The sequence below is a fragment of the Prenolepis imparis genome, unplaced genomic scaffold (genome assembly GCF_030444845.1).
Source record: "Prenolepis imparis isolate NDT839.2.m4 unplaced genomic scaffold, iyPreImpa1.0 SCAF_3, whole genome shotgun sequence".
Taxonomy (NCBI): Eukaryota; Metazoa; Arthropoda; class Insecta; order Hymenoptera; family Formicidae; genus Prenolepis; species Prenolepis imparis.
Window position 1 is genome coordinate 4,443,953 of NW_028141161.1, and position 15,054 is coordinate 4,459,006.

Below are 15,054 nucleotides of genomic sequence, written 5' to 3' on the forward strand. Positions count from 1 at the left end.
CGGTATCCTTCTCGTGTTTCGACGGGGCAGCGTTTCATTTTTGGTTGTCGATGCTGTGTTTCGACGTTGTATCTCTATCTCTATAAATTTGCTATGGTGTATATACTATAATTTTGTATCGTGGTTTATTGACATTTGACATTACACCTGAGGTTGTAATAAATGTAAGTATGCCTACCGAACGTTCCTTTATTTATACTCTCTAGCGTTCTCTGAAGAAAGAAAATCGGACTGCCATCTTGTCGAAATTGTGTTAGCGATCAAATAGTAAAAGTGTCAACAGAATTATTCTTCTCTTTAATAAAGTAAAGAAAATGCATATTAATGAGTACATTCAGCAGAACGTAAAGCGTCGTCTACAATGGCAGCAAACAGTATACAGAGTAAGCAGTAAGCAGTAAGCAGCAGTACAAAGTCATTCCATGACGTCAAAAATACGGTATATTTTATGACGTCAAAATGCGGTACATGTCATGACGTCAAGAATTTTGTGACATTACACCGTCATTTTAACGTCATAAGAGCGTCAACTCATGACGTCAAAAGTAGTCAATGACTGACCAATTTAAAACGTCAAAATGACGTGTGTTTGCTACCTGGGTAGGTAACGCACAATAACTGTGTTACGTCTTTAGTCTTTACGTATTCGCTTCACGTTGTAGGAATAAGGAATAATATGTATGTATAAACACAAATAACAATTCTATTATACAATTAATAATAATAAATGAGTATTTTATAAATAGTTATGACATAATACATTTTTAACTCAGAAATATGTAATAATTAATACTTTGAAATATAATTTAATAAATGTGAATATAACCTAACCTAACTTTTTTGTTCAAAGAAATTCATTTAATGTACTTATAAATAAAATGTTCTGCCAAATCAAATATTATTTGATTTTATAGTATTATATATGTTTAAAAATCTTACTAATTATTAAAGTTGTATAACATTTAACCAAATCTATATATATATTATCTTTTTCTTCTATTGAAATATTATTTTCATTTTTATTTGACACTTCGCATTGTCTGTACAATATGCATTAGATTCATAATATTGATGATCTTCCATTTTAATTGACTAAAAAAATTAATAAAAGGATATAGACAACATGTGTATTAGATAATATATATAGAAATTTCAATAGTGGAGGGGGGAAGGAAAGCTCGAAGGATGTCGGCGGGGAATCCGATAGGATTGGGGTGGATAGGAGTAAACATGGGGATGAGGGTACCTGGGAGACTTCCTGCCACGATTCGCATGAACTGCTCTTCGTCTGGATCCTCAGGACCGCAGGAATAAGTTCTTCGTGGGAGAGGGAGATCTAAGATGGGGAAGGTTTCGAGTAGCCATTTATAGCATTGGTTCTCGTGGGGGAAAGGAATTCGCCCGATGTGTGCCTTTAAGAAGTCGAAGGCGTTAGTGTAATTAGCGGGAGATTCTTCCGCTTCTTGGCACGTGCAGCTTTCGCCACACTCTATGTCGGGGGATGAGGGCTTATTTTTGGATTTTGAAGCATTTTACTAACAATATCTATCTTTGAAAGCAAATCGTGCCAAATAATTATAGAACATATAAATTTGAAAGAAGATATCTTTTGTGCCAATGAATGAGCCATATTTTTTGTTTTTACATCTCGGGTAGGATCATTCGTTAATTCAGTTAAATTATCAATGATGTTCTTCAGATTAAGGCGTAATGGTCTTTTATAGCTTTAATTCTGCTTTCCCATCTTGTCTCACTAAGACTTTTGAGTGTTAAATTTGTAATATGTTTCTTCAAAATATCCCATCGATATGTGGAAGCAGAAAAAAAGTTATATACTTCCTGAATAATTTCAAAAAAATCAAATATTTCCCCGCTGCTTCCCCGCAAATATTTGCTGCATCACTTACGACCAAATTCAAAGTATGAGCATTACAAGGAACAAAGAGTGCTCTTGGATTGATGTCTAAGATGCGTTTTTGAAGGCCAATATTTTTACCTTTCATATTGGATCCATTGTCGTAACCTTGTCCCCTAATATTTTGAACATCCAATCCATAATTCGACAATTTTTCTAATAGGAAGTTATACAATCCTTCACCAGTAGTATCCGTGACGGGATAAAAATCCAAAAAATATTCGCATATGTCAACTTGTTTATCTAAAGTATTTATATTTACGCACCTTACAATAAATGTAATTTGTTCTGTAAGAGAAGAGAAAGAGCTCCACCTTCAAAAATTAATTATCTACAGTATTTATTAAGAAAAAAATTAATAATTGCTTTATGCATTTCACGGGATGTCGAGAAATTGTGCGTATGCGCAAAAGTATATGTAACGCATGCGTATAAATATTATATATAAACGGGTGTCCGATAAACCACCTTTCGTGGGCAGGTAGAGTATGTTAAACTAAATAGAAAAGTCTTCTACCATTTTGTGATTTTTGCAATAATTAATGAGAAATAAATTAAAAAAGATTAGCCAATGTCGCGCGACGACAGCCTTGGGGGTCCAGCGTTAAAACGCTTGTATGTAGTTATTGGCCACGTTCAGCAGAAAAAACAGCTTTGCAACTGTTGTAAAATTCGTGAATCTGATTGGTGTATATTCTTAGATTCAGAGCTAAGATAAAGAGAATACGTTCGCGAATTATCGGACACCCTATATACATATGTATATATAAAAGATTATTTTGGCAAGCGTGTGTGTGTGCGCGCGCGCGCGTGTGTGTGAGAGAGAGGGGGCGAGAGGGGGGAGAGGGAGAGAGTGATAAAGAGAGAGAGGGAGGGTGGAGAGTGGGGGAGGGAAAGGAGGGGTGGGAGGGAGGGAGAGAAAGAGGGAGGGAAGAGAGAGATGGAGATAATTTGGAAAATTCCAAACAAACGTCTTTTGTTTTTATGCATTTTTTGTTTTTTTTTTGTTTTTTTTGTTTTTTTTTATTTACAGTAGGTGTTCTGTGTGCATTTTCCAAATGAGAGTAACTAGGATTTTATTGACTGTTTCTTCAGTTGTGACCTCATTCGGACGTCCCGGGCGCTCAGCATCATTCGTGCTTGTACGACCACAACGAAATTCAGTGAACCACTTGTGAACCATTCCATGCGACGGAGCAGAGTCCCCATAATACTTTTTTAGCTTTTCTTCAGTTTCCTTAATGGTTTTTCCACGCAAAAAGTAATGTTTTATTAGCACACGAAATTCACTTTTTACCATTTTAGCAAAAAACACAAACTTATCCGCTTTAGAACGCTGTCAAAAAATTTCTATTTGACAGATCTACTTGAAACTTGGTGTGTATACTTAAATAAGATGATAAATATCAGAAATAAAATTAGATTGCGATTTGAGTGCCATATCTTGTAAAAGTCACTGACTTATCGAACTGCCCTCGTATATTAAATAATATGCGACATAGTATTATAGCACACCTTACGGTTTATTACATATTGATATTCATGCGGATAAATCTCGAAAGGCTTATTGTATTGGTTTGTCAAATATGCAACTAATTTATTCATTTCTTTCCACAACTGAAAAAAAGGATTAACGTGAGCAAAGATTAAATGTGAACAGATCGAGTTCTGATTACAAATGAGAAAAATGAGAAAATACATATATTAATTCTTTCTGCTTATCCTTAAAGCATATTTTATTGATTCATATCTTTATCAAGGTATCTTAATTTAGTGTTAAAATTAATAGAAATTATATATATAAGTAATTTCCAACCGTTGCAGCATTTATTAGAAACGCGCCATCAAAATATCCGTGAAAATACCGTGTCGGACTGAACTGTCGGTTAACAAGACACTTCGGGATGTTATTTTTACAACTTATGTACAAAATTCTTGCATTTTCAAATGTTCTCATGGTACTGTGAACAATAAAAAATATATGTATGCGTATAAAAATAAAAAAGTTACCGGAAAAAGTTCAAATAATTCCAAATCCAATATATTATACTTACTATTCTGGTTTCCAAAATATACAGTAATTATAGAAGTGATATAATAATCGCAAACGTAAATAGCAACATATACCAAGTCTTCTGGCCACACTATGATATATTATTAATAAAATTATTTTTTGGCCACATTTATTTTGTAATACCTGTGCCAGAAATTACTATTATATTTTTTGAGATATTTGTCTGACTCATTTAAAATGGGACACCCTGTATAATTATAATATATTATGATCTTTAAAAACTCACATTATCTATACACATGGAATCCAAGTTTGTGTCTTCCAAATTGCTTGGTCGAAAGTTTAATTCGCCAAATATGTACTTCTGGAGTATATTCATAATTTGCGTCCCTTCCGCTTCATTCCAATAATTTTTGTCAATATTGTTGTTTTTCCAATAGGAAAAATATTCAACGGACATTGAGAATATAGAATGATCAGGATATTTTTTTCTGAGGCAATTCAATACCTCGTTTGCGATACTATCTAACGAGGCTTCTACGCACGAATAAAATATATTTCTTTGGGGTTGAATAGATTGAGCCACTATAGTAGCAACTCGTTTCAAAAGCTGTCTTCTGTCAGGTTTTTTGAGAAATTCTTCCATCTTCTTTCTCATAAAACATTCCCATATATAATAAAGCATTTTTTCATTACAATAATTTATGGTCAGATCGCAACCAGTTCTTCTGAAAAAAATTGGCATATTAACTGTGCAATAAGTCCATTATAGTCTATAAAGTTAATAGTGCTATAATATATATGTATGTATAGAAAATATTTTGAGAGAATCCTACCGTGGAGATTGTATTATAAGCAAGTTTTTAACCTCATCAATAAAGAAATATTTTATGAAATTTTCAGGCCTATTAATTATTCCATCCAAGTTATTTCTTAAATTTCTATCCAAATGAAATACGTCTTTCAATTTTATTGAACTATTGATTGACTTAATGTCATAATCATAGAATGATTTATTGTCATAATAATGTTTATAAATTATTTGAGGCGCATAGCTCCGTAATTCTCTCGTACACTTTATGCCTGTTTCTATAAAATTTAAGCTTTTTTCATCCTTTTGTTCGTACTCCAGCTCAGTTTCCTCAGACTGTTTGTCATAAAATTTCTTCGCAGAAGGCCACCTAACATTGGAACAAAAAATAAACTTTTAATAAACTTTTGAAAATTATACTAAATATAGTGCTACTAAGTAATAAATTTTCTGAGCCATATAAATTTTTTAAAATGAATAATATTCAAAGTATTAATTAAAATATCAATCTTTTCGTTTTAATGCAGAACAAAGAATTACCTCTGATAGAACTTTTGTTTCCAAAACTTGTATTTGTATTGGATCGGAATTGCCTCTCGGAATTGTTTGCACGTCGATCTGAAGTTAATGATATCTTCGATAGTGATAATCTTGTAGCCAAGAATAATGGCTATTACCTCTTCAGGTAAACACATTATCGTCGCCATTACACAAAAAATTTCATAAAACATAAAAAATATGTAATTTAATATGAAAACTATTTCCGTATAATTATTAAATTTCTGTTTGAAAATATGTGAAATCTACGATACTGTCCTTACGCGTCTACGTATAGTTGCAGAGAGTTCAAGTTTTACGTGTTTTATGTACCGATATTTCCCACACTCTGACCATCTGTCCATCTGTCCACTCTGTTTTATTCTGAAAAGCTAAAGATCTTGTGTTTCTTTCTACTGTACAGTTGTCGCATGACGTTTTATGCGTACAAAAGAAGAACGAAAGTCTCAGGAACTTGAGAACACAATATATTCACTCTACATATTTGCCTTTTAGGCAGAAAAAGGTCGACAGGATAGCAGAATAGTAGCCACTATAGAGTATATTAAAGAGTTTCAGATTTTAAAATAAAAAGATATTTATTGTAATCCAGGCAGTAATACTAAACAAATAAATTTGTCTTTCTTGCTGTACGTAATAGCATCAGTAAATGCTCTAATTATGCATATATACAATTATAGAAATTGGGAATTTCGTTGAGAATCTTCTATAAGAAGAATAGCAATTGTTAAATAAATAATACAAGAATTTTTATATATATACTAATATTAAAATGAGAAATAATAATTACACTAATTTACAAATTTTTTTTTAATTTTAAATTATGCCGCTAATTTTCATCGGCATAACAGAGGTTTCCGAAATAATTGATAAAGTTTAATATGCAAAAAATGGCTTTTTTGCGATATTTAAGATTTTTTGTAAAAGGTTAAAAACATTATCTGAAAGTTCTGATCAGATGTCATGAATGTATTGTTCATCCTCTATAAAATGAATTTTTTTATTTCGATATCTCACTTTTTATATATAGCCATGTTATGAAAAATTTAAGTTGGGAACTACTTCTTATATACATAGCGACGGGTGTCCTATTATCGTAATTATTTATTTTTTATTTTTGTGGTAGATTTATATCAACATTTGTTCTGATAAATTAATCCATTTTAATTTCTCTATAAATTCTTCTGTTATATGTATATAGAAGAGTGTTGAAGAAATGTTAAAGGCAAACTGAATTTTTCGGTAGATACTATTTATAAAATCGAATAAAAGAATACATATTGATAGCAAATATTGAAACCCTGTCAAAATTAGAAACTATTTTTCAGTTGGAATTGACTACAATAAATGATTAACAAAAATATGGAAAGTGACAAAATAAAAATATATTTTCTCTATTATTGAATTGCTATATAAACTATATTTATGGTAAACTATATTTAATCAATATATTGTAATCAAAATAAAATATACATTACATGAAATGTGTATTTATCACGTTATCATTGATACAATATCTGAAATTCGACCAATTAGAAAACAATTAAAAGAAAAAAAGTATAAATTAAATTTTCTAATTATTTAGTATAATCAAAAATCTTGTAAAATAATATCAATCTACAAACGTGCATAAATAATAAAATAGTGAAAAATTTTTTAAATATATATCATTTTCGCCATTGAACACAAAAATTGAAGAATATTTACTAAGTATCCGTAAAAGCAATCACAATTTCTTATTTAATATTGTATATATTGATTAATATATTGTATATATTGTATATATATTGTATATATTGATTAATACTAATGAAAATAATAGAAAAGTATATATATATATTTTATTGATCGTCGATTTTCTATTGTATAATCATCGATTATGTAAAATCATTATCTTTTGCAATATTTGATTATTGATTTTTTAAAATAAAATATATATATGTAACGCGTAAACGTTTTCAAAAATAATTTTTTTTTAAAGAACTTTTTTGCTTGAAAACAATAAAATTTCTTCGAAGCTCGCGAAGAGTCTTTCAGGTTATGCACTCCTTATTTGTAGGCGACCATCGAGTTTCAAAGAAATATTACAATAATACATCTGTTCTTTTTAGCTAAACTGACTGCACTAGTTCAGAGTTTATCTTTTTTCTTTAAATGTAGAGTAAAAAAGATACCCTCTGAAAATACCCTCTATAAAAAGAACAGACCTTATGTCTAAAAATTCTTTAACGAAAAGATAAATATATTCCTGCCTATTGTTCATTATACATATATTTCTGGCATAGAAGTAGAGCGGAAAGAGACAGAGCCGAGACTAGAGAGTGTGATGAACGAAGTACTTGTCTCATGTAAAAATTTTGAAAGGGCGCAAAAATGGCAATTCAAATTTCTATATTATATTTTAAAGTCTATTAATAGAGATGTCCGTCCCGGAATGTAGGGAGATCCGAGTTCGAATTTTGATAATAGCCAGTAGATTTAGCTTTAAAGTATGAAAATGATCTAAATGCAATTAAAATTTCTTCTGAATTTTTGAACAACATGCAATATTAATATTTCTTAATATAAAATCGCAGCTTCTATTTTAGATGTTTTAAAACTAATTCATAATTATATTATTTTAACGAACTTGAAAGTAGCATCAAGAATATTCTTAATTCTGGTAAACAGTGGCTTTATGTGAGAGGTTTTAGTATAAATTGAAATTTTATTTAGAATAATTTATTTAGAAAAAAAAGTAAAATGGAGCAAATTTTGAAATATGGGATATTATGAAAGTACAAATTAAGCTTCCCAAGGAGAACAGAAATGTCAAAATGATGTCAATTTGACGTCATATTGACCAAATTTATGTCATTTTTTGATCATTGAAATCTCGATCTCGGAAATGACTAAAAAATGACTTTTTATATTGACTTATTTTTGATCTTTTTAATTTTTAGAAAATGTGATGTATATTTCTCAGCTGTGTATATATATGCTTATTATTATAAAGATGTTTAAAAGTAATCATTTTCCATATTCATCAGATATTGTTGCAGTTCGCAGAAGAGTCTATTATAGTTACTGATTAAAAACTGAATTGCTGATTAAAATATTATTTTAAGCGACTTACGTCTTAAATTTGCGTCTTAATTATTTTTTTCAGTTATAACATTGACAAATTATATTTATTTTTCTTTTAATACAATAATAATTTTTTATCATTAAAAAATAATTAATTAATAATTTATTTTAATGTGGAATATACTTTATTTTTTCAAAGTATTTATTATTTTTAATATATATATATATATATATATATAATTTTTTATTAGTGAGTGCTCAGTGTACGGTGTCGTGTTATTGAAAAGTTGTATTCATATTTCGTGCCTGCGCTGTTAGCGCATATCACGAATGCATTGCGACAGTGCGACACGTACGACTTGCGATAGTGAGCTTGCACGATCTTGTTCGCAAGTTCGCTAGACATTTTTGTTGAAGGCGTATTAGTGATTTCAGAAGTTATATAATAAAGAAGTGATTTTTTAAAAAGTGATTTTAATTTTAATTGTTGAAGAAGGGGGAGGTCTACAGAAGATAAAATTAAAATGTCGAAACAGTCTAAGAAAGAGGTAAGACTCTCGATTGCGTTACTTCTTTTTCCTGGTATGTACTAAATGTTGCACGTAAAAATTAAGATCATTATCTTCCTATTTATCTATTCGTTCCTTGTGACACATTTCTTTTTATTACAACACTAACCTATTTTTTCAATAAAATACTTTGTCATTTTTATAGGTTATATTACACTTGATCTCAAATGTTTAATATTGTATGTATTTATTTATCAATGAGAGGTGGTAATATTATAATGTAGGATAACACTATAAACATTTCACTAAATAATAAGTATTAATAAAAGGTAAATGTTCAATTTGTTTTTATTAAATTTTAAGAAACATATGCATGCACCTATTAATATATTTGATTTTTTGCTTATAAACACAAAATATACAGTCGCATACTCAACTTTAAATGAATTACTTTTTAATTATATGAATTGTAATGTTTAATATATTTTATTTTGGGCAATAGATCTTGTCATGAAAAGAAAATTATATGCTCAGGCTTCTAAAGCCAATGCTAAACGTTTCCGTGAAGCTGAAATTGAGGATCAATTGATTGAGATGGAAAATATATTAGATGGAGCATGCTCTAATCCCTCTCATGTTTTACCTGCTGTGCACATTGAAGAAAACCATAATGTTCAGGATAATGATTTAATTGTAGAAGACGTATTACATAATCCACCAAATCATGAAATTGAAGATGCTGAATATAGTGAACACAGCAGTAGTGATGAAGCAGAAAACGAATGTAATATTGAATATTTGAGAAATCGTCCTATTAATGACATAGAGGCATATTTATTGAACTTTTTAACAGAATGGGGTGTTCGAGATGTATCATTCAAAAAAATGGATAAGCTTTTAACAGGATTGCGAGTTATTTTCCCTGGTTTGCCAAAATCATATAAAACAATTCTTCATACTCTTCGTACTGTGAATATTAAAGAAGTTGGTCAAGGTCTAATGTGGTATAAGGGTATAAAAGTTAACCTTGATGAAATATTAACTGAAGACTATTTGCAAAATAAAAATCAAATTATAGTGGATATTAATATCGATGGTGTTCAATTATATAAGAGTGCAGATGATCAATTTTGGCCAATTTTAGGTTGCCTTAATGGTGACAAATTTCCTTTTATAATCGGTGTATGGTATGGGCATTCAAAGCCTGATGATTTAGAAGGATATTTATCGGATTATATTGAAGAAGTTAAAAATTTGACTATTAATGGTTATGAATTTAATGGTGAAAATATTACTTTTAGTATAGGTAATTATATTTTAGATGCCCCAGCTAGACAATTTATTAAGGGCATTCACAATCATAACAGTACATTTTGCTGTGAAAAATGCACAGTTAAAGGTGTTAGACATAGAAATCGTCAAGTGTTTTTATATGATAATGCATCTCTACGTACGGATGAATCATTTAAAAACAGAAATCAACCAGAACATCATAAGTACACTTCACCTTTAGAACGGAATTTACAATGTGGAATGGTGTCCACGTTCAGGCTTGATCCGATGCATCTCGTGTATGCAGGAATTTTTAAGCGATGGTTACAGTTTCTCTTTGGAATCATTGTAACAATGGGCAAAATTAATAACAGAGCTAAATCTCAATTGTCTCTAGAAATGTTACGTTGTAGTCCTTGGGTGCCTATAGAATTCAATCGTCGACCTCGATCTTTTTATGAAATATCTAAGTATAAAGCAACAGAATTCAGGCGCATCTTATTGTACGATGGTGTGCGAATCTTTAAGAACACGCTACCTCCTAACACATATAAGAATTACTTACTTCTACATAGTGGAATATATATACTGTCCAGTCCAACTCTAGTGCAAAATCCAATTATGCTCAATGCTGCTCAAGAAATTTTAAAAGAATTTATAAAGCACTCGTCTCAGATTTTTGATAAATGTTTCGTTGTTTATAACGTTCATTGTTTAATTCATTTAGTCGATGAATGCCGAAATCATGGAAGTTTGGAATCATTTAGTGCTTTTAAGTATGAAAATTTTATGGGCATTATGAAACGACATTTGAGATCTACTTACAAGCCTTTACACCAATTAATTAGACGTGATGCAGAAACCAAAGGACGGTTTGTTACAAAAAAAAAGACAGATGAGCCCAATAAAATTTTGTTGAAAAATCAATATAATGGAGATAATCATTTTGAGGGAGAACAGTTTCAGACTGTTGTTTTACATAATGTTACTCTTACTAAGAACGAAGCAAACAGCTGTTTTAAAACTAAATGTGGAGATATTGTAATCTTGGACAATGTTATCCGAACACCTCAGAATCGAATTTTCCTAATAGGATATAAGTTTATAGAACAAGAAGATTATTATAATTTTCCTATCCCATCTTCTGAACTTGGAATTATGAAAGTATCTCGTTTACAAAGTCACAGAACGGCTTATAAAATTAAACATTTTCTTTGTAAATGTGTTCTTTTTCCTGATAATGAGGAAACATTTGTATGCATTCCTCTTGTACATTGCAACACTCAGTAGAATACCAGTAAGAACTTTTATTTTTTAATTATATTTTATTTTACAAGTTATTGATTTGCAGCCTAATATTTTATTGTTCTTTTCAGTTCGCAGTTGTGGAATTTGATGATTCATGTGATGAATCTCAAACACTAATAGAAGTAATTCCTTCCAAATGGTTATTTGATAATAATACTAAATGCAAGTATCCATCTAAAAAAGATAAGCTTAAAACTACTCGTTTGGTCATGTCAAAAATAGATCCAGGACAGGATTGGGATATTTATAATCTTCAATTTCATCATTACTATAGTAAGTGTGTAACTTTCGGAGATGTATTATCATATATTTTGTGTTTGAATATAAGTTCTTTTAGTACCAATATACAATATACTTAAAATGTAACTACATTTTGTTTCATTAAAAAATGAGTTTCAGTATTATGTGTATTTTATGTTATATCTTTACGCATTTTCTCACTTGCAGGTACCTACAATACTGCTCTCAAAGCAGCCAAAACTGTTTTAGAGGGAGAAGTTGCTCAAACAGAAGCAGAAACAGATTATACTCAACCAAGAAAAAGAAAGAAGAACAGAAGATACATATCATCTTCATCAAATGATGAAGAAGTAGATGAGTCTCTATCAAATGTTCCTCATGGTACAAGTAGTGAAGTACCTGCACCAGATTCTCGTCTTTCAAATAAATTGAAAGTACTTCTTAAAAATAAATCTATGAAAACATCAGCTATATGTCAACAAAAAGAAACATCTGTTGGAAAATTATTCTCTCGTAATGAGTCACGTGTTAAATCTTCAAGCCTTTTAAAGTCAACTAATACATCAAACAAAAGTCCGATACAGCAGCATTCTTCACAAAATAAGGGTATGTCCATATTCTTATTTCGTGAGTTATTTTTGTTTCTATAATTTTAATAACAATCTTTTTATAATCTTTTATAATTTTGTAATCTTACAGTCTTTTTATCATTTTAGTTACACAAGAAAAATATTTATCTCCTAAAGACTGTAACACACAAATGTCAGAAAAATTTGTGACCGCAGAGCCATCGCAATCAAAAAAAACCAAACCTCTCAATAAATTGCACAACATTTTTTCACATTTAAACAAAGAAAATTGTCGTAATTCTTTTAATAGTAAGTTACTTAATTTCTAAATAATAGTGATTTTCCATGTTAATTATATATATATTGTATATATATATATATATATATATAATATACATATATTATATATTGTATTATATTATATTTGTATTAATTATTATATAAATTATATAAATTCCGTTTCTCTTTTTTGTTTCTTGCATAATTGATTTTGTGGACTGTTACAGTTTTTGAAAAAAGCTCATCTCAATTAACTTTGGATTATAATGAACAATCCGTAATATCAGACAGTTCTTCGACGAGTACTGTGTCTGTACATGTACATGATGATATCTCAAAGAGAAAACAAAATGCTTTCTTAAGAGACGATAACAAAGAAAAGTCATCTCCGGCCTTTGATGATTGTAAGTGAATTGAACATTTTTTTCTATCACAATTTTCTGAGTGCACTTGCATTTAAATTAGAATTATATGTATATATTGCATTTGCAATATATATATATATATATATATATATATATCTCAATTGTATAGTTTTTTTAAATTAAGTTAAAATTTTATATGAATTGATTTCATAAATATAAAATAATTTGTGAATTTTTTTTACTACATTTTATTATGTCTTATTCAATCACTAATGGAAATAGAAATAACAATTCTAATTTTGATTCAGATGATAAAAACAACAATGATTACAACGAGAATTTTACAAAAGATAGAAGTGAATCTAGTGTTTCAAGAGATGAAGAAATAACTTTAACGCCAATGGATAATAACAATAGATCATCTCCAAATTCACCACCATTGCAAGGTAATATGATTTTCCCAATAATCTCACTTTTGAGAAGTGGTTTTGCACATTACTTTTTTCCTAATATATATTAATATATATTATATTTATTTCAGGTTTATCGAATGCAGATCGTGATTTGCTGACGACGACATTAAGCTATTTGAAGAAGCTTCATGGTAATGATTTTTTTTGTACTAATTTATATAACTGCAGTTATTACGTATGATACATTTTCTGATCATTAATTTATATTTTCGTAGGACCGGTTGTATCTAATCTTGATAGAGATTTGCTTCGAGATGTATCAAGTAAGCTTGACATAGTACTAATGAACCAACGTCGCATCTTAAATGAAATATTTCCTGGAGAAGCTGTGATAGAGAGACCTGAAAATTGCCCCCCCCTTCCATTGCGAGATGAGAAGTCATTTCAAACATTTAACGAATTTTTAAAAGATAAAATTGCTTTTTCTCAATTTGTAAGTATAGTTGATCTTTTTGGGTATTATTATTTATATATTTTCTACAATATATGAATTCTTCTTTTTAGCATTTATTTCTTTCTTTAAAAGTCAGCTTGTTGAAGATATTTGTTTATTTCAGATCAACTACCTTAATGCACATATTGTTGATGATTCTGATCAGTGGAATGCTGCTATTCGTCTCATGTCCATCGTATTACACAATGAGCTTGCAAGACAAATTAGTTGGAAAGGAACTAAGGGAGTGAAAATCTCTTTTTATGGAACTAGAATCAAAGAAGCTTTGTTTTGTAAGTTTTTCTATAATTTTTTCTTATTTTTAAGATATTAAGTCCTCTGATTAATCATTGTCATGTATTAAATTATGAAAAACGAGAGATTACATGAACTTTTCCTTTCTTTTTCTTGCAAATTAATTTATTTCAGTGATCAAAGAAATCAAAGAATTGCTAGAAAGACTTACGTGATTTTTCGTTTTTAACTTAACACAATATTCAATATAATTGCAATAAAATTAAAAGATCACTTTTTTATTTCTTGTCCATTTCTGTTTAGGTGCCATAATGAGCCGTTTTAAAAATGAATCATTGAAAACAGCTGAGGAGTCTATGAAGCGCTGGTTGAATACTTCTGGTCAACGTAAATGAAAGAATGATAATTTTTACTGTGCAATGTTTTTAAAAGTGATATTTATATTCTCTACTATATACTTTAATATTAACTACTTTAATATATTCTACTATTACTGTGCAATAATAACGTTTATAAATGATATTATTTGTAACATGTAATATTATTTGTGATATTAATAATAAATGTATCATAAACAGTCAAATATGTTTATTAATTACTATCTTAATGTCTTTAGCAATAATTTTGAACAGTCAAAAAGGAATGTCAAAATTACGTCATTGTGAACATCAAGACAACATCAAAATTTTATACAATTTGATGTCATTTTGACGAACTAAAATTTGACCATATTTATACATCAATTTGACATCATTTTGACATTTCTGTTCTCCTTGGGTTGTTGCGACTTATTATTTCTATTCATTGCTTCTCATCATCATCAGTTATAAGTAGATATCAAATATACGCGGTATACATGTCACGCAGGCTCAAGGAGCATTATAATATACATCGCATGCGCGCGATAAATACGTGACAGGATCAATATATTAATCGATACCGTGTGTCGAGCTTCCTTCTTCTTCGCGAGCAATCAAGCCGACAAGA

The 15,054-nt window shown here is 29.5% G+C and overlaps 1 protein-coding gene across 5 annotated transcripts; it reads left to right on the forward strand.

The window, feature by feature from the left end:
• The first annotated feature begins 8,692 nt into the window (after window positions 1–8,692).
• On the forward strand, window positions 8,693–14,637 carry LOC145933787 (uncharacterized). 5 transcript variants are annotated; one of them, XM_083033779.1, is made up of 10 exons: window positions 8,693–8,912; window positions 11,522–11,726; window positions 11,901–12,299; window positions 12,410–12,571; window positions 12,769–12,945; window positions 13,215–13,352; window positions 13,448–13,510; window positions 13,595–13,812; window positions 13,937–14,105; window positions 14,371–14,637. In XM_083033779.1, exons 1-10 carry the CDS (start codon window positions 8,889–8,891, stop codon window positions 14,460–14,462), a joined length of 1,647 nt encoding a protein of 548 aa, XP_082889905.1. In that variant the 5' UTR covers window positions 8,693–8,888; the 3' UTR covers window positions 14,463–14,637. The 5 variants fall into 5 exon arrangements, with proteins under 5 accessions (XP_082889905.1, XP_082889900.1, XP_082889901.1 ...); XM_083033776.1 differs by lacking the exon at window positions 8,693–8,912 and adding an exon at window positions 11,248–11,442; XM_083033774.1 differs by lacking the exons at window positions 11,901–12,299; window positions 12,410–12,571; window positions 12,769–12,945; ... (3 more) ...; window positions 13,937–14,105; window positions 14,371–14,637 and adding exons at window positions 9,079–9,202; window positions 9,376–11,442 and having other exon boundaries at window positions 11,522–11,663.
• The last annotated feature ends 417 nt before the right edge of the window (window positions 14,638–15,054 follow it).